General features: G+C 43.6%; 1 protein-coding gene across 4 annotated transcripts in view; it reads right to left on the bottom strand.

Annotated features, from left to right (window-relative positions):
• The window catches only part of WDR26 (WD repeat domain 26), a 39,601-nt gene extending 21,345 nt beyond the window's left edge, over positions 1-18,256 (bottom strand). For 2 of the 4 annotated variants that reach the window (XM_032393950.1, XM_032393948.1), the window contains exons 1-6: positions 17,756-18,256; positions 15,823-15,922; positions 15,617-15,721; positions 10,114-10,250; positions 6,719-6,816; positions 5,461-5,617 (exon numbers count right to left, since the gene is read on the bottom strand). In XM_032393950.1, the coding sequence (XP_032249841.1) occupies positions 5,461-5,617; positions 6,719-6,816; positions 10,114-10,250; positions 15,617-15,721; positions 15,823-15,922; positions 17,756-18,168 (1,010 nt within the window). In that variant the 5' untranslated portion in view covers positions 18,169-18,256. The remainder of the gene's footprint in view (positions 1-5,460; positions 5,618-6,718; positions 6,817-10,113; positions 10,251-15,616; positions 15,722-15,822; positions 15,923-17,755) is intronic. The other 2 variants (XM_032393949.1, XM_032393951.1) reach the window with 2 other exon arrangements.
• Between the last annotated feature and the right edge of the window lie 10 nt (positions 18,257-18,266).

Below are 18,266 nucleotides of genomic sequence, written 5' to 3'. Positions count from 1 at the left end.
ATGATCCTGGGGTCCTGGGATCGAGCCCTGCATCGGGCTCCCTGCTCTGCAGGAAGTCTGCTTCTCCCTCTCCCTCTGCCCCTCCCCCCTGCTCCTGCTCTCTCTGTCAAATAAATAAAATCTTAAAAAAAAAAAAAGAAGAATGAGATGATGAAGGTGGAGCATTCACATGGAGCCCAACACGTGGCTGGCACCTCCTCAGTGGCAACTACTACTATAGATTAAGGGCAAAGAACTCTACGACTTCCAACTTTGAGAGGAAAGGTAATCACAAGAGTGACTGTTCCCAAGAAGCACTTTTCAAACCATGTGTAAACCGTCTAACCCAGAAGCCCTGGCCACGTGTGGCTGCTCAGCACTTGAAATGTGGCTAGGACACCTGAAGAACTGGACTTTTAAATGTAATTTTAGTTTTTTTACGTTTAAATTTAAATGGCCACATGTAATCAGTGGCTACTTTCTGGGTAGTATGCACTCTATTAGAGTCTCTGTAAGATTATAAAAAAGTTATTTAAACATTAGCGGATAAAATTTTCTTTTCTTTCTTTGGGGGGGAGGGGGTGAGGCAGAGAGAATCGCAAGCAGACTCTGCGCTGAGCGTGAAGCCCGATGTGGGGCTCGATCTCACGACCCTGAGATCATGACCTGAGCCAAAACCAAGAATTAGAAATTCAACTGACTGTGCCACCCAGGCGCCCCATAAATGTTTCTCTTTTTAGCTGAAGTTCAGTTGACATGTAACAGTAAATGGGTTTCAGCTGTACAACGGTGACTACCACTATGTACACAGTGGTAGTCCACCAAAACGTCCACCGCAAGTGTGTCACAATATCACTGACTAGATTACCTACTCCTCATCCCCAGGACTTGATGAACTTTTAAGTCTGTCCTGAAAAATGGTCTTCCCTATTTTTTCCCCAACCAATCTATAATTTAAAAATGTATTTTATCAATTCACCAGCCCGATAATATATATTTAAAACTAAATTAACATTCTTTACTTTATCTGGCACACACAGAATCTACCTTAGCACTTGGCTATTTGGAGGCTGCTTTAAATTTTCAGATTGTCTAAAAATTGCTTTAATTTAATTTTTAATTTTTAAAAGATTTTATTTATTTATTTGACAGAGAAAGACACAGCGAGAGAGGGAACACAAGCAGGGGGAGTGGGAGAGGGAGAAACAGGCTTCCCGCTGAGCAGGGAGCCCGATGCAGGGCTCCATCCCAGGACCCTGGGGTCACAACCTGAGCCAAAGGCAGACGCTTAACGACTGAGCCACCCAGGCGCCCCTAAAAATTGCTTTAATTTTAAATTATTATTCTGTATGTGAACTTAAACAGAATCGATACCAGTTGGCATTTATTAAGCACTTACTAGATGCCGAGCACTGTGCTACATGTTTATAAATAGTATTGCTAATTCTCAAAACTAACTTGCAAGGCAAGTAATATCTCCAACTTCATGAGGCTTGAAGAGGGCAAGTAACTTAACAAATCATAAACTGGTAACTGAACTAGGTTTAAACATATGGCTGACTCTGCAACACCAGTTTTCTTTCAAATATCATTTTTTTTAAACTGCATTTTTCAAGACACTGTTAGATAAAATTCCAGTCAAATAAGTACTTTCAATATCAACAATGTTTCCCTGCCTCTTATGGGCAGTAATAATGATGTCTTTTACTGAGAAACACTTTATATTTAGGCACAAAATACACAATAATTCAAATGGGTAAAACGGATCATGAATGAAAAGACAGATCTAAAATCAGAGTAGCAAAATGTCCTTAAGGAAGGACCATTTCATAATCAGAATTTAGGGCACAAATCATCTAGTCTACTGACAATCAGTTGTAACTGAAAGTCATTAAAGGGGTATTTAAATTAACATTATTTTTAGTATTAAATCTTTGAAAAAGACTAACAGCCCTAGTTTATTAAAAGCCTAATTTTAGATATATACAAGTGAAAGCTGATGACTGTTTTCAAGTAAATTTAAAATTTAAGATGGTGTTAAAAATATCAGTACCTTCCCAAATAAAATTGAATAGTGTAGTATTTTCATTAAATTGAATCCTAACATTTTAAGTTTCCATAAATATCTCCTAACAATCCTTTACTAAAAAATGAATACTTATAAAGTTACCTATGGAAACATCCTTCCACTGGTTGTTGGTGAAAAAAACTCCATAAATTTAACCAAATATATGTATACACTGTGAAAAATACAAATAATACACAATCTAATGAAAACCCTTCCGTGCTGATTAGGGTTTTAAAAAAAGTTACAGTTCACTTATTCATAATCAATTCTCTATTCTTCAGAGAGAAGACAGAAAACTTGGTATTTAGATTTCAATGCTAAGAATTACTTTCGAAAACAGAGTTTTCTAGTTTCAAGGCTAATCTAATTTCTACGAGGCAGTAAAGCAGATAATAAAAAATATCAACTTTTCTTTTGACGATCCCTAGATGAAAGGGGAATACTAGGAATTAAATCACGTTCAGGTTTTCTCTTCCTAGTTCAGCAACATCTGTCAAGACTGTGGACACTGGCTTCTTGCCCGACGCATCCCTCCTCAGTGTCTGACTCTGATGGGCTGGCTTGGACAGGCTGGGGAGATGGCACCCCTCGTGGAGATCGGGAACTCAAGAGGGAAAGCAGACTCTGCGGGGACAGTGAGAGTGGAGGGGAGTTCTACTTCTGACAGGTTGCCTGAAAGGTACTTGAGCAACACACACAGGTATGAAGGTTGAAGGCTTAGGAGATCAATCCTGCGACTCTAGCCCAGACCTGGCCGCCATCAGAACCTAAAGGAGGGGGGTGGGAAGACAAAGAAATCTTCTGGAACACACCCTTATTAAAGGGACAGGGACAGGGGAGGAGCCTAAGGAGCAGCCAACAGTGAAACAGAGTCTGCAATGTTTTTGAAGTCAAAGGAACAGTTTCAAGGCAAACTAGTCAAATGCTATAGAAAGGTCTAGATGTAGGCTGGAGAGCAGTCACTGGATTTAATCAAGTTGTTCCTCACCGACACCAGCAACAGCTGTGGTGTTGTGTTGGCTGCAGAAATCTGAAGAGTGAAGGACACAGTACTGTGAATGCGCAGAAGGGTGTTACTTTAAGCAGCAACCTCTAAGGCAGGTGTGTGTGCGTGTGCATGCACATGTGCGTGTAGCAGTGGTTAGCAGAAGCACAGAGTCAAAGTTTTGTTCTGTTTTTAAAAGACTCTGGGGGAGACCCGTCCATCAGTGGTTAGTTCTGAAGAGCATGAACTTTCGTTCCTATGCAAACTTCAGGAGTGCTTTCTACGCAGCTTTACAGGAGAGGCTGGATCCCTGTTCTGAGGGAGAAAAAGTCAGACTAAACATTCGCCATCATTTCCTTTCACAGGTACTGTAATAGAAATCAAGGCACTTAGGAAATATGGAGGTCACATTCTCCCAGATTTCAGTTTCCACTGACACCTCCTGAACCATCAAGTCTACCCTAGATACTGTTCAGGGCATTCCACCAGCAACACACTGACAAACCAAAAAATGGTTTGGGTTCCTGTCTGCCTTAATTTTAACATTGGTCTCAAATTCCCCAGAAGAGCCATAAAGGATGAAACCATATACCCTTTTAATCTACTATATTCTACCTCTATTCAACTCAAATGAAAAAGTTTAAAAATTCTGATAATATCAGAACAAAATCAAAAATGGTAAAAAGGAAAAGGATTTCTAATCACTTTGTTTTAGAACATTTAAGACACACACCATGTAATTATCCAGTACGTTAAGATGAATGGCACTTAAGTCACTTAAAGCCAACAGCTCAATCATCTTCAGGTTTTCACTGCATTTGGGGAGGGAGAGGTGAGAACTCAACCACATGTGAAGCAGTTTACACGCACCTCGCCGTCACCTCTGGTCACAGCGCGCATGCACGGCTCGCCTGACGCGCACCTCCTCGCCGTCACCTCCAGTCAGCGCGCACGCACGGCTCACCTGACGCGCACCTCCTCGCTGTCACCTCTGGTCACAGCGCGCACGCACGGCTCGCCTGACGCGCACCTCCTCACCGTCACCTCCAGTCAGCGCGCACGCACGGCTCGCCTGACGCGCACCTCCTCGCCGTCACCTCCGGTCACAGTGCACACTCACGGCTCGCCTGACACGCACAGCTTGCCTGATGCACCTCCTCGCTGTCACCTCCAGTCAGCGCACACGCATGGCTCACCTGACACACGCCTCCTCGCTGTCACCTCCAGTCAGCGCACACGCATGGCTCGCCTGACGCGCATCTCCCCACCGTCACCTCCGGTCACAGTGTACACTCACGGCATGCCTGACAGGCACCTCCTCGCCGTCACCTCCGGTCACAGCGCACACGCACGGCTCACCTGACACACACGGCTCGCCTGACGCGCACCTCCCCGACGTCACCTCCGGTCACAGCATACACTCACGGCACGCCTGACGCGCACCTCCTCGCCGTCACCTCCAGTCACAGCGCACACTCACGGCATGCCTGACGCGCACCTCCTCGCTGTCACCTCCGGTCACGGCGCACACGCATGGCTCGCCTGACGCGCACCTCCCTGCCGTCACCTCCAGTCACAGCGCACACGCATAAAACATCCACAGCTGTTCCCAAAGCCCACGCATGGTCTACATGTTGGCCCTGCCTCCCCACACCACTTCCAGTATTTCGTCAGTGATCTTTGCTAAAGAAACTGGGCATGGGTACTATAGCTGTTCATGTGTGGTTCACCAGACCCAAATCATTTCCCTCCTGAAATTTGAAAGATTTCAGAATTAATTTTTCAGTATCTTAAAAATTAAAGTTCTGCTTTAGTTTTGGAGATCGTTATTAAAATAGCAGGAACATTTCCACTCAAACTACTCCTAATATCTAAAATCGAGCTGAATTATGGACATGGACAGATATAATAACAAATTCCAAACCAGAAAGTTAATGCCTGTTTTTCTAACCATTTTTTGTTTAGAGGCCAGGTTCTACTAAAAAGCAGAACTTCCATTATGGACCAAGTATTTCCATGATCTTTATGGGCAGAAAATAATTGGGGCCATTGTTAAAACAGCCGTAACATCCAGAAGAAGTCCCTCCGTGCTGTCTGGCATCCAAGGACAGTAGACCCTCCGGTCGCCGGCATCCCCGCCCAACACCACCCACAAGCCCTTACGAAAATGGCAGGACAGATAAAATGACCAACCGACACCCAGACAAGAGGAAAACCAGGCTTCCCAGCTTCCCTTCTTGAGATGCGGTTCCCTATGCAAACACGTGCAAATGTCTCTTAAAGTGTCCACTTCAGTAGGTTCTAGCTCTGCTCGGGAACTAAATCAGACACGAATGGTTTCACGGGGACAGGAGAAAGCCCCCAAAAGAAAACATTTTAACCAAGTTCCTACTGAGTCTGTAAAAGTAGAAGAAGTTTGGTCTCTTACCTACTACAAACATGATCTATAAGCAGAGACACAGAATCTAGGTTATTATCGAGTTTGGTGTTGTGATATAGGCACCGATCCCTCTGTAATTCCACTGCCTGCCGCAGGAGAGTCTGTAAACGCCGTGGGGGAAGCATCACTGATGGCGGCAAATACGCTGTAAGACAAGACAGTTTTAAAGAGAGAAATAACAACAAACATTAAAATACCAAGACAGTATAACCTTTAAGACACTTGCCCCCCTTCTGTTGCACCTGCCGCCGCCCTAGAAATCTTATGTCCCTCAGAGCAGGAGAGGTGACACAGCGGGAGCTTCAGGCGTGTTTGTCAGCAGCTACAGCTATGTTGTCACAAAATGGAACAGATAGGAGGGCTTTAATCTGTATGTGAATTTCCAAAAACACAAAGCAACCCCCCCCCCCCCAAAAAAAAAGCCAGTGATGATGAAGAGAAAACCTGCAGAAGACCGTGTACTGGAGGGAGACTACAGATCACTGACGGTGTAAAAGGAACCTCCCCCCAACAAAGGGCCAGCCGACAGGTGGGGACAAGCACCAGGTCTCATCAGATTGCTTCTAATGCCCAGGATCCTGTGCAAACTCCAGGAATGACTGGTGTTTTGATGTGGATACCCATCTCTTCCAATCCTTCCATGTCTCACACCTCCCCAACCACATGGTTTTCTGATTCTTAGGATCTCTACTCCTCACCTCTACTCCACACCTCAAGGTAAAACACACAGAATAACATGATTTAATCTGAGAGGGAAACAAGATCTTCTCTATAAAAGTGTGGCAAAAATAAAACCCCGACTCTAATCTGGAAGTTATATATAACATATCTGGGGGTGGGGGGGCAGAGAGGAAAACAGTTTACTTAAACCTGGGCCTTCCTGTTGAAATCAACAAATATTTAAAACACTTGTAGTTTACATTTCCGGTTTATGTATTTTTTCTTCCAACCACAGCACTCCTCTCCCCCAGACAAAATCTTAACGGGAGCATTACTGCATAACACAAATGAAGGGAGAGCTGCCCTGGGACCTGTGCCCTCTCCCCCGACTCCCGAGGAGGTGAGCTGCTTTGCAGACTCCAGGGCAGTCTGGAAACCTTTGCTTGAAAGGGCTTACTGGATTTTCCCTTCTTCCCTATGTAACTGCTGAGTGTGCATCTGGACGCAAGAAGTCTTCCTGATCAATTCAGAGTATCTATTTCTAATTAAGAGAAAACACAGAAACACCAAAAAGTAAGACTCTTACTCTGCAGTTTATCCAACAGTTTGGATCGGGAAGCCGTTCCTTTGCCTTCCCATTCTGCTTTTGCACGTAGGTCTTCTGCATGGCTACACATCAGATACCTAAAAACAGGACAGAGAAAGCACCAAATATTAAACCCTTTTCTTTGGGTAAAATAATATAATTTTTCATAATTAAAAAGTATTGATCATACTTAGAAATATATATCAAGTTCTTACTAAGAAATACGCATCAAGAACAAATTTCTACCATGGACCCAATTCATTAATACAACCTGGCACCTGCATATATTTACTAAAATGTAATACCACGGTAACAGCAAAATGTATAATGTTACTGTTATGACATATTATCATCTGTTAGTAGAACATACTCCTTCGTCTGTTATTATCATACGTCATGCTGTGTATGGGGCTCTTCCTGGGTGCCAGGCTCGGTCCCAAGCACTCCACACGTACCACCTGACTGAACGTGAGCCACAAATCCTGGGTGAAGGGAGCACTGGCGTTCTAATTCCACAAATGAACCACCCAAGGCACGGAAAGCGTAAGGAACTGGCTTAGGGTTAAGAGGCAAAAAAGGGGATATGAACTCAGGCATTTTTAGTTGCAAAACTTGCTCTTAACTACTGTGCTAACTGAATTGCTTCTCAGTAGTAAAACAAAACTCCCCCCAAACCCCAAATAAAATAAAAAACCCTTCAAAGATATTTACACTAAGTTAATTAAATAAACCTTCAAGAGTTTATCATAAACGTCACTTAAGAAATGGTATAATTAGATAATCACCCTTGGGTCATCCTGTGAAAGGTATTGAGATCCCAAAGCAGAAACTTTGGGAACTGTTTTATTACTCACTATATGTGCCGAAGGAGGCATAAAAGCTAAAGTCATGGATTCTGGAGAATACATGAGGCCCCCTGCTGGAAGTGTGACCCTGACCTTGTTCTCGCTCTTCTCAGAAGAACTGGCTTTAAAAGTAAAAGAAGTGAAGGCATTATTCAGACATGGAGATTAGACCTGGCGAGTACGTCTCCTGCTACTTTGTCTGCTACTCTGTTCTCAGATCTGTTCTCACTTGTAAAAAGGGTCTTAAACAGGGAAGTAAGGATTAACTAAGACAGAGTATATGAAGTACTTGGTCCACTACCTGGTATACAGATGGAGCTTAATATACGATAAGAGAAGTATGAGAAACCTCTCAGTTGATGTGTCACCTTCTTTTTCTCAACTGCACCAAGCAAACTGCATTCAGCATTGAGTAGTTACTCGCCTCTTACCCAGGAGCAGAGAACTACCTGCTCTCTTGCTTTTTATTTAGTATATGGTGTCTTAGCTGATGAGAACTTACTTTGTTTTAGTAGCATGAGCAACCTGATTCAAAATACCCTATATAAGAAGCTGGGTATTGCAAAACTACTGGTTTCTAAAATAGCTTTTTTGGGGTAAAATTTATTATCAATAATTTTATGGAAAAATTGTTCACTTTTTAAATTTTGCAAAAGATACCTATGATTGCTTCTGCCCCTTCTGAAAACACACACTACACCTTAAGGGTTTCAAAGAATGTCTGTTTACGGGAAGCTGCATGGCGTAACTGAAAAGATGCTGGACCAGTGGGAAAAAACCCTGGATCCTCATGCCAGCTCCACATCTGGCCATCTTTGGGCCATTTCCTTATGGGAAACAGTCAAGGGACACACCGGGTGAAGTTCATTTTGGAATCAAAACTATGTGATTAAGTTATATGTTCTGTTACCAGAGCAAGATAAAATTCATCACGTGAATGGTGTTTAGGTGACACAGAAATCAGACTCCTTATCAAAGAGATAAACAGAACCAGGGAATCTGTCAACTACAGTAGTAAAACACCCAGCCTGCTGCTCGAGGATGCAGCGGGTGAGGACCGATGACTCTGCCATCAGTCAAACCAGGCCTGGAATCCTGGCTCTCTGCTTTACCAGGCGGGCTGGTTACTTCACTTTTCCAAGGTTTAGTTTCCCTTTCCTCAAAAACCCTAAAATGAACCCTATATCTCTTTGGGTCCATCGTTTTGGCCATCATTTTGTATTTGAAAACTCATTGTGCGTCAATGATGTTCTAGAGGCCGGGGCCGTATCATATAATAAAAAATGCTATAAAGAAAAAATTAAAAACAGTGATGTGACAAGACAATGCCTGTTAGGTGGTTTTAGGAGAGGACTTCTGGGCTGGGACCTGAGCACCTAGAAGCCAGCTATGGAAAGATTCGGGGAAGAGCATTTAAGATAAAGGGAAACGGGAGTGGCTTGGCCAGTTAAGGAACAGAAAAATCATTAATGTCGCTGGAGAGTAAATGAAGGAAGGAAAAGATGGCGGGAAAAGGTCAAAGACTCCAAAGGCTTGAGCAGAGATTCTGGATTTTAAGGGTGATAGAAAGCCAGTGCGAAGTTTTAAGAAAGGGAGATAGATGGCTTAATGTATGGTTTTACTTACATATTTATGTATTTATCTGGCTGCTGTGTGAAATGTGCATCATTAAGGGAGTGAGACTGAAAGCAATGGGACTCACGAGGAGTTCACTCGAATATTCTAGGAAACACATTTATGGATTCACTAGGATAGAATCTGTGGAGATGGAGAGAAATGGACAAATCTGGGATGTTTTAGAGTTTGGCCAATACATGTCAGAGTTAAAGGATTTAGGAAATGCAAGGATGAGGTTTGTTTTTTGTTTGGACAAAGGTCTTACCGTTTACTGAGACGGGAAAACTAGGGGAGGAGCAGGTGGGGGGTCGGGGTGGGGGACGACAAGTGGATTCAAGAAGCTCGCTGTGGACATACACCTCTGCGACACCCCAAATGGAGACCATCAAGGAGGCAGTCAGATACATATACTGGGACCTGAGATGAGAGCCTCCGGCAGAGACGGTATGTGAGGGCGCGGCACAGAACGAGGGGACCTGGCGGGGTGTGTGGACAGAGAACAGAAGAGGGGCCCGGATCTGAGGCCTCGGCCCCCTGACATGGAAAGAGCAGACGTGAAGATCAAGTGAGACTGTGTACAGGAAATGCTCAGCAAGGACCCGGGGCGGGACAAGCACACGTTAGGAAGAGCGTCCGACGCGGCGCCGTGGAAGGTTCACCGCTCACTGTCTGCACAGAAGGTTACGCCACAGGGTTTTGATGAAAGACTATGAAATGGCGATACATATTTCTTCTTTCTTTCACCCACTTAAGTATCTATTCTAATATGCAACGCTTCCTAGGAGGACAAAAGTAGCCTGAACGCATTTGAATGAGTGTATCCAGAGCAATATTGTGCAGGGACGTAGCCCGACTCCGATCTTGGAAGAGTGGCACCCGTGCTGGCCCTGCCGGCCCCTCCGTCACCCCGGCGTCAGGAGCCCGCGTCCTTACCCGCTAAGGACGTGAATGCGCTCCGTGTTGTATTTCAGGGGCGTCAACTCGCAGCGCAGAACTTGAAGCGCCTCCAGGACCTTGCCGTCCTCCAGGTACTCTAGGTACTTCTGCTGCAGCAGCAAAAACTTCATCCTCTGGCAGGAGAGAAAGCAGCAGTGAGGGGAAAAGTTGATGGGAGGGTCAGAAAATGTTTGTGCCTAAACAGAACAGTAGAAACCATTCTACTATGCCCTCTGAAAATCACTTCTTACAACGCTTTAAGATGACTCAAACTATTTTGGTTTAATAGTCACAGTAGATTAAATGATCACCTTGCTCAATTCCACATCTTCATAAAACTGCTTTGAACCAATAATCTCAAATTAGGTAAGACCATTAGCGACCAAGGCATCAACAGAGGAAAAAATGAACTCTGCCTTTAAAAACATTCACCTAGAATTTTATTCTTGCGTGAAAATTCAGAACTATTCCAGGTATTCTAAATTGGTTTTAAAAGACTGACTCTTATAATAGGGCATCAGGGGGTTTGATGCCACAAGTTTTAAAAAAGATGGCAGAAAAACCGGTTAATGGAGGAATTATTTAAAACCTACAACGTGTCGGAAGGACTAAGCAGACTGCCAAGCAGAACTAGAGCCTTGGGGCAGAGGTCACAAGGCATCAGGCGAGGCTCATGGAAGTAAGGAGAGCTGTCCAGCAAAAGTTCTAGGGGTCCATGTGCAGAGTGGGCAAGCGTGAGCCTGATGGCCTCGCTCTTGCTAGGAGGTCTATGACAGAAGGCTGAACTCCAAAGTCTGCAAAAGGAGTCAGTATTTGTCTGTGTGTACTGCTAACAGCCTGATCGCTGATGCATTTAACTACGGGGCACAGACAATTATGATCAGCTCATTTCCCCCAAAAGGACAAACCGTTTCCTGCTCATGGTGAAGCACTTTCGCACTGAGTTATTTCGCTGAAATGGGTTTGGCTCTGATACTTTTTAATGTCCCTTCACTCTACTATGGTACTTTTAACTGGAAAGTGATCATCATGGTCTTAGCAGCCTTTTTTTTTTTGCTAAAGGGAGATACTTATGAGTATCAAGTTGAGCATTTTTTACAGTAGAAGACCACTGCCTGGAGGGACTCTTTCATCCTATCTGCTACCCATGGGTCTGGAGCGAGCCGACAGAGGCAGGTACAGAGGTCAGCGGACATAAAACGTCAGCCATATTTAGAGACCCCAAGAAATACAGTGCTCAAGATTTTAAACCCACTTAAAAGAAAAAAACAAACGATAGCTTTTTCTTTCTCAGTAAAATGTTAAGTATATATATACTGCTGTCCCAAAATGGTGTGGAGAAAAGATCATTTCTTCAGAGAATTAAGAGTACCATGAACTTCTCTGCACGATTTTCTAGTATGGAGTATTTAGAAGAAAGGCCTACCTACAAGCCTCTAAAAATGGTTTCTAAGGAAAGTAAGCAAAACAAACCCTGTCAGGTAAGTTAGGCCTACATTTAAACACCTCTTTTGTAAGATGCATTGCATATGTTTGGTGATAATCTAAACTTAAATCTGTAACTAAAGAACAGAAAAAATTTCCAACTATCAGATGAGCTCCTGTAACTCTAGAGAAACGACACCTCCCAGATTCTACACATCATGCTGGACTAACGAATGCCTCAGAAACAGATCGCTTACCAAGATGCCCTGAAAAGTGTGCTGCGTGGAGCCCAAAGTTACCCTTTATTACGTCAAAGAACAAAATATACTCTGGTGTCCGTCAGGTGACAAAAACCAAAGACTTAATAAAACAATTTAAAAATCAAAGTATTTTATATTTGAAGTTATTCTGGATATTCTCACCATTTTATCTCCTGAAAACAACTTCCACTCTTTACGAAATGTAGAGTTTATATATTTCCGTTTACCGACACTGTCACAGTTATATTTCACATAGCGTTTCTGATTCAAACCTGAGAATCATGTTTAGTTGCACTATTTTTTCATTTAAGTGCCACATGGAACTGGCCAGTATGTGTACTTGATTTCTCCACTCAATTTTCTTAGCGATTGGAAATTTGGAGAAAATTACTTTTTCATGATTTATTTTTGGGGTGCCAACTATGAGGTCCTAGGCACAGCCCCCATTCCAATGTGTGTAGGGACAGTGCCCCAAGTGCTGTTTGCTCCTTATTTTCCCACCAAGATCCTGCTGGAACATGCTTCTGTCTTTCTAAGGGGAAGGGGCAGGGCGGGAGAGGAGGGAGGCAGGACATGTGAGGGAAGCTCATTCAAACACGTATTTCTGGATATACAGGGCATGCTACGAAGGCAGCGCAGACAATTTTCTAGGAGCCATTTTATCCATATGAAGACTAAGAATCTCCTCAAACAGGGTATCAAATCCTGGTAGTGCGCATGGCAATGGACAGGCTGCTGGCCAAGCATAGCTAGAGATTCGGTTGAAAGACAGTATGTTTATTCTCCTAAAAATCAGTTCCATTCGTATTTGACACATAAGGATGGAGAGTAAAACTGCATTTCACTTCCCAAAGTTTAAAGCACAAAAATGTAAACACAATTTCAAGAAAATAAACACCTTTCACAAATGATGTTAACTATTTAAAATTTTAAAAAATCAGCAAAACTGAAGTTTGCTGAGGTGGGGACAGAGCCTTATGAACTTTTTTTTTTTTTTTTAAAGATCACAAGCTTCTTTTAAATGAATAAAAAAAGAAAGAGGCTGAGAAAACAAACTGCCCTTTATAGCTCTTCCCAGATCCTAATGAGACCTCTGCGAGAGTACTTCTGTTCTCTGATAATTTCCCAGCATCTTTCGGCCCAGGGTGTCTGTCTCTTACTACCCAGTAGGACCGTGAAAGACAGCTCCACATTGTAGGTCTTGCTGTTGCCTCCCATCCTACCCAATATTGGGACTGCTGTACCCTCTCCTCCCACCTAACTGTCCTGACTTCCACTGAAGGAAAAGTCCGAGGCTACACAGACTATCCAAGGCAGGCTCCCTGCTAACTCAGGAGTGGTTCTGACTAACTCTGCAATAAGGTTATAACCAAGTTGTATCAATTAAACCATGACTCAGAGGAAAGGGGAAATGAATTATATTTAAACCATAGCTTTCAAAGCCCTATTTAACTTTAAAAAACAGTAGTTAATTTTTGTCCATGAAATTAGCATTTGAGCGCTTTTCTTAAGCACATTTCTATTATACTAAAAAATAAACACAAATTTTGGAGGAGTTTCCCATGTTACTGGCCTCTCTACCCATCCAAACTCCCCTGACGTGGTGAAGCACATTTGAACCCAAACTGAAAAATGTTGATTCAGGAGCTCACTTTCCAGAAAATCCAGAGCAAATTCTGCTATCCATGGTATCATTTGACTGGAAACCATTAAGAAATATGGGGGGTAGGTGGGGAGAGCAGAGAGTGGATTGGGTCAATAAAAATGTTTGGGCTTAAAAAGTAAAATATAATTTTAGTTTTGATTAAGTCATCAAATGTGTCTGGGTGTACAATTAAAATAATTATGTTAAAAAAAAAAGAAGTCCCAAATAGTTGTCTTCTATGGTATTATTACAGCTACCCTGGGATTGGGTTCTCTTCTGGAGATGGAGTGGGGGAGAGGAGTAAATCTGAACACAAACTAGAAGGGGGAAAAAGTGCTGAACTGAATCTTAAACCTGGAGCCCCTTTCTTTGTATAAATACCTAAACAGTTTGATGGTGCGAGGCTCAGCCAGAGATTTAACCTTCATCTTTTATTAGATGCTGCAATGTTCTATAGATTGAACAGGCTGTAAAAAGAAAGGACTCTTCCTCGTTATCTACAACAACCTCGTTATCTACAACTACCTTTCTTGAGTTTACACGTTGCTTCTAATGAAGGTTTCAGGTAGTCATAATCTAAATAAAACACAGAAGCCCCACATTTCTGTGAACAAGTAAGAAAAAATAGGAAGTGACCCTATTTAAATTTTTACTACCTAATTACAAAGAGAATTTGAAGTGAGGATTTAAAAAAAAGGCAAACAATCCTCCCAAAACTCACACACTTATTTTTTGTCTATATTTTAGGGTCACTTTCCATTCTGTTGGAGCTCATTATTTATGAGAAACTGCCCAATTAAAATATACTTAGGTTCTTTTTTTTTTTAAACCCCAAACACACTGATTGGGAAAAATTTAGTTGCTGTGAAATGTATAACCCTTTTAAATGTAGGTGTTTATTTTAACTTCTGTGTTTTCATTTTTTAATATTTAGCATGGAATTGATCATTCCATGAGTTAATTTATTATCAATCATCTGATTCCACAGTAAGTAAAAATTTGTTTTAAAATATTTACTGAAAGCAAAAAATATACATATTAAGTCATCAATTTACATTAATCCGTATTTGTTCATACTTGTTTGCACCTTCAATTCGCCTGAAGTCCATTCTCTAGGATTATATATTATCAATTTGAAAACTTTTGTAATTAAGATTCCCCCCGCCAAAAAAACCCCAAAAACAAGAACAAGAGGCTCTATTAGGTTTACAGACAAAGGCGGCAAGATTAATGTTTGACCCAATTAAAAAAAAAAAAACCAAAAGGTAACAGTAGTCATTTACTAATATTTAACAAACAGCTGGTTTCCCTACTTGACTTCCTATTGGCCTTCTTTCCCTCCCCCACCAGACAGGAAACTGCTTTTGACAACAAATGAATCAGCTCGAAGTTAAAAGGCCAGCAGCCAGCAGCTGATTCTTCATGGTTTCCAATCGCAGGCACTTAGAAAAACTTCTCCGCCCCTCCTCTCCCTCACCGACATCTACAGAAGAATTAAAGCCTATCAGCAGAAAAGATTCATCAAGATTTATGAAAGAAGCTAATAGGTTAGACTACTGAACTGATCTTGTCGGGGAAATAAGGCCTGTAAGCACAGCCCAGTGGTCAAATCTGCACACAAACCCTCCACCAGAGTGATCCACATTATACACACTTTGACACTGTCAGTGCACACAACTGGAATGCAAGAGTGGAAAATGGTGAGCATACCAAAGGAGTTGCTTTGAATTAACTGTAATTCCCAAAGATTTAAAAAAAAAAAAACCAAAACCAGGACAATTCATGTATCAGCTACTTAAGGCTATAGGATGCACACACCCAAATACATTTCCTCTGCCAGCACGTTCAGTATAAATAACGTGAAAGCATAATTTATCTTTGATTCCACAAATATAAAACTGCTATTAACAGCACTGAAAGCATGAAGATCTTTCAATTAATTTCTAGAAGCTTAACTTATAAAGTAGGTTCAAACGACACATTTACTAAACATGATTTTAAAAAGGTAAAACTTTAAAGCATCATCAACACTCATCCTAGTTTACAAACTTAATTATATGAAATTTAACTATTTTTAGGCCTTATCTTTTGTAAGAGACAGAAGCCTAGAATTATCAATAACCTACTAAAATAAGCATGAATGTGAAACTAAGAACAAAAGTGTATTTACCACAATTATTCCCAACAACGTTTGAGAGATTTCAAGTGCGCCTCTTACCACAATAGCATGAGGAGAATGCACTAAAGGCTTTAGTTCATTCAGGTCATTTTCTGCCTGCAAAAATTGGCATAAAAGAAAAACAAAAATGTCACAGAATGCACATTCCAATATATAATTTTAGCAGCAGTCACACAGCTCTATATGCCCTACTTTACCTTCTCCCAGTCTCCTTCCATGACATGATTTCGGAATTTGGTGGCAGAAGGATGTTCTAAACGACATCCTGACTCTTGCATGAGGAGATCAACAGTCTGGCTGCAGGAGAGATACAGTGTAAAAAAGACCTGGCCAACTTGTAGGATTCACTCTTCTAAATCAACTCATGTCCATAAAAACAGTTGCAAAAGTTTTCAAGCTAACCTCATGATGGAGAAAAAAGAAATCAATAGTTGTTTTCTTTTTTTTTAAATTGTGCTTGGCTCAACAAACTTGCATTTTTAAACGGCCACCGTGATGTTGTTTTATCTAGTCAGGTTAAAAGCCTTCTTGAAACCAGAATCAAAAGAAGTTCTTCCAATTTTTACCATTTAATGCCTCAGAAATTTAGTGAAGTATAAAATCTCCAAGAACATGTTGTAACTAAGTGGTTAAATAAATAAAAACCAGGGTACTAACCACGTTACAATGTCTCAAAAGATAGAAATTGTTAGCTCCAGACAAGGGAAGAGAGATGACCTGGGTCAGGGAAGGGCCTTACATCCAGACGCGATGTTTGCACAGAAATTCTACTAGGTCAATCTTTAAAATTAAAATAAATCCAGCACCAAAAATCACTCTCTTTCTCTCTATACTAAAAATAGCAAATTTACTATGGTGTAGGTTCCAAACAGTCACGAGTTATTTCCTCCTGCTGCTGTCAGCTTGCTTCTTGTCTCAGTAACATGTTCTGTTAGCATTTACAAAATCTGTTTTCATACTAATCCTTCTCCTTAGGGAACAAAGTGAAATCTTTCGAAGATCTATTTCTCTTTGAGAGCTGAAAAGATCTACCAAATGCAGTTTGTCTCATCAGATATTCTGATACCTAAGAATCTTTATCAGTTTTCCCTATTTGTGTTTATGTTTCGATGCTTTCTCATTCAGCTCTGTTTATTTTTCAGCTAACCAGTGCCACGATCTGCCAGAGAATCAAAATACTTCGGTCACTTTTACAAAGTGCTCCCCTCACTCCCCCCTCCCGCGAGAACAAATCTGTAAATCCCAAACTACACCTGGGCTGGCCCTAAGAGCTGCTTTTGGCCTAGGCTCTGAAGCCAGGAGGCGGACTGCTGCATGTCCCCCCCCTTGGTCTTATTCTGGCTTTGCTTCACCCACTATCAGGCCTGCAGGGCACTCCCCCCTTCCCCACCTTCCACCCCCTCGCTTTTCCTTTGTGTCTATGGATCGGTAGGTTCACCCTATTTTAGGTGCACAAGGCCACCGACGTTGTATTTGAAAATAAACGGTTGCCCAGATCAGAGGTCCCCTTTTCACCGGCCTTTTCTTGGAATTCAAGTGGGATCTCGGCCGGGTTAGTGGCAGGCCTCTCGCACATACACAAGGGCCTTTAGATGACACCAACAGGGTATTTCACTCGGTGGCTCCCAAATTCTGCCAGCCCCTCCGTTCCCATGAACACTTGTAGGCGATTGTCTTTCCTGATTGGTGGCTGGCCTGGGCTGTCTGTCATAGTTGGGGGTGGGGAGGTGTCCCACAAAGATGCCTCTGAGATATACTTGAAAACCAAATCCTCCGAGGTCCATTATTTCCAGCAGCTCGAACGCACCCCTCCCCCACCACGCAACAGACACTCCCGCATCTGTCTTTATTGACAGACAATTCAGCTCCGAAGGTGTGCGGGCAGGGGGCAAGGTCCCGGCTTCCTGCCCCCTTCCCGAGCCCGCCACCGCCTGTCTCCGTCTCACGCCCCGCCGGGCCCATCCGTCTCCCCCTTCCCGGCAGGTCAGCTGCTCCTCCCCGTCCTCCCGGGGCCTGGGCCCCGCGGGCCGCACACGATCTCTCGCCCGGCCGAGCTCCGTCCGGCCCCCTCCCCCACGCGGCCTCCGGGCCTCGGTCCGTCCACACCGACGGCCTGGCAAGGGCACTTACTTGAGCCCTAAGCCATTCAAGTGCTGTCCTATGAGCCGAATGACATCCTCGTCGGACTGGGAGAGCCGCTTCTTCTTCTTGAGGCTGCTGCCCAGCTCCGGGGTGGCCGAGGAGGCGGCGGCGGCGGCGGCGGCCGAGGCTGCGGCGGTGGCGGCGGCTGCGGCGGCCCCGCCGGGGACCCCGTTATTGACATTCAGGCTGTTGCTATTGTTGCTGGCGGCGGAGGGGGCGGAAGGCAGCAGCCCGTTGGCGTGGGCCAGGTCCCCCGCGGACGACGACGACGAGGGGGACGACTCCCCGTTCTGGGCCGACAGGCAGGCCAGCTCCTGGGTCTGTCCCTGGCCCCCGCCGCCCCCTCCGCCGCCGCCGCCGCCGCCGCCTCCTCCTCCTCCTCCTGCCCCGTTGGCCTGCATGATGCTGCCGCTGACCAGGCTGTGGCCGCTACTTCGGTGGGGGGCGGCGGCGGGGGCAGCGGCCGGGGGCAGTCCCACCACCACCACCACGGAGGAGG

Source organism: Phoca vitulina, unplaced genomic scaffold, assembly GCF_004348235.1.
Source record: "Phoca vitulina isolate PV1807 unplaced genomic scaffold, GSC_HSeal_1.0 scaffold78, whole genome shotgun sequence".
Lineage (NCBI taxonomy): Eukaryota > Metazoa > Chordata > Mammalia > Carnivora > Phocidae > Phoca > Phoca vitulina.
This window is presented reverse-complemented; position numbering and strand designations above follow the sequence as displayed.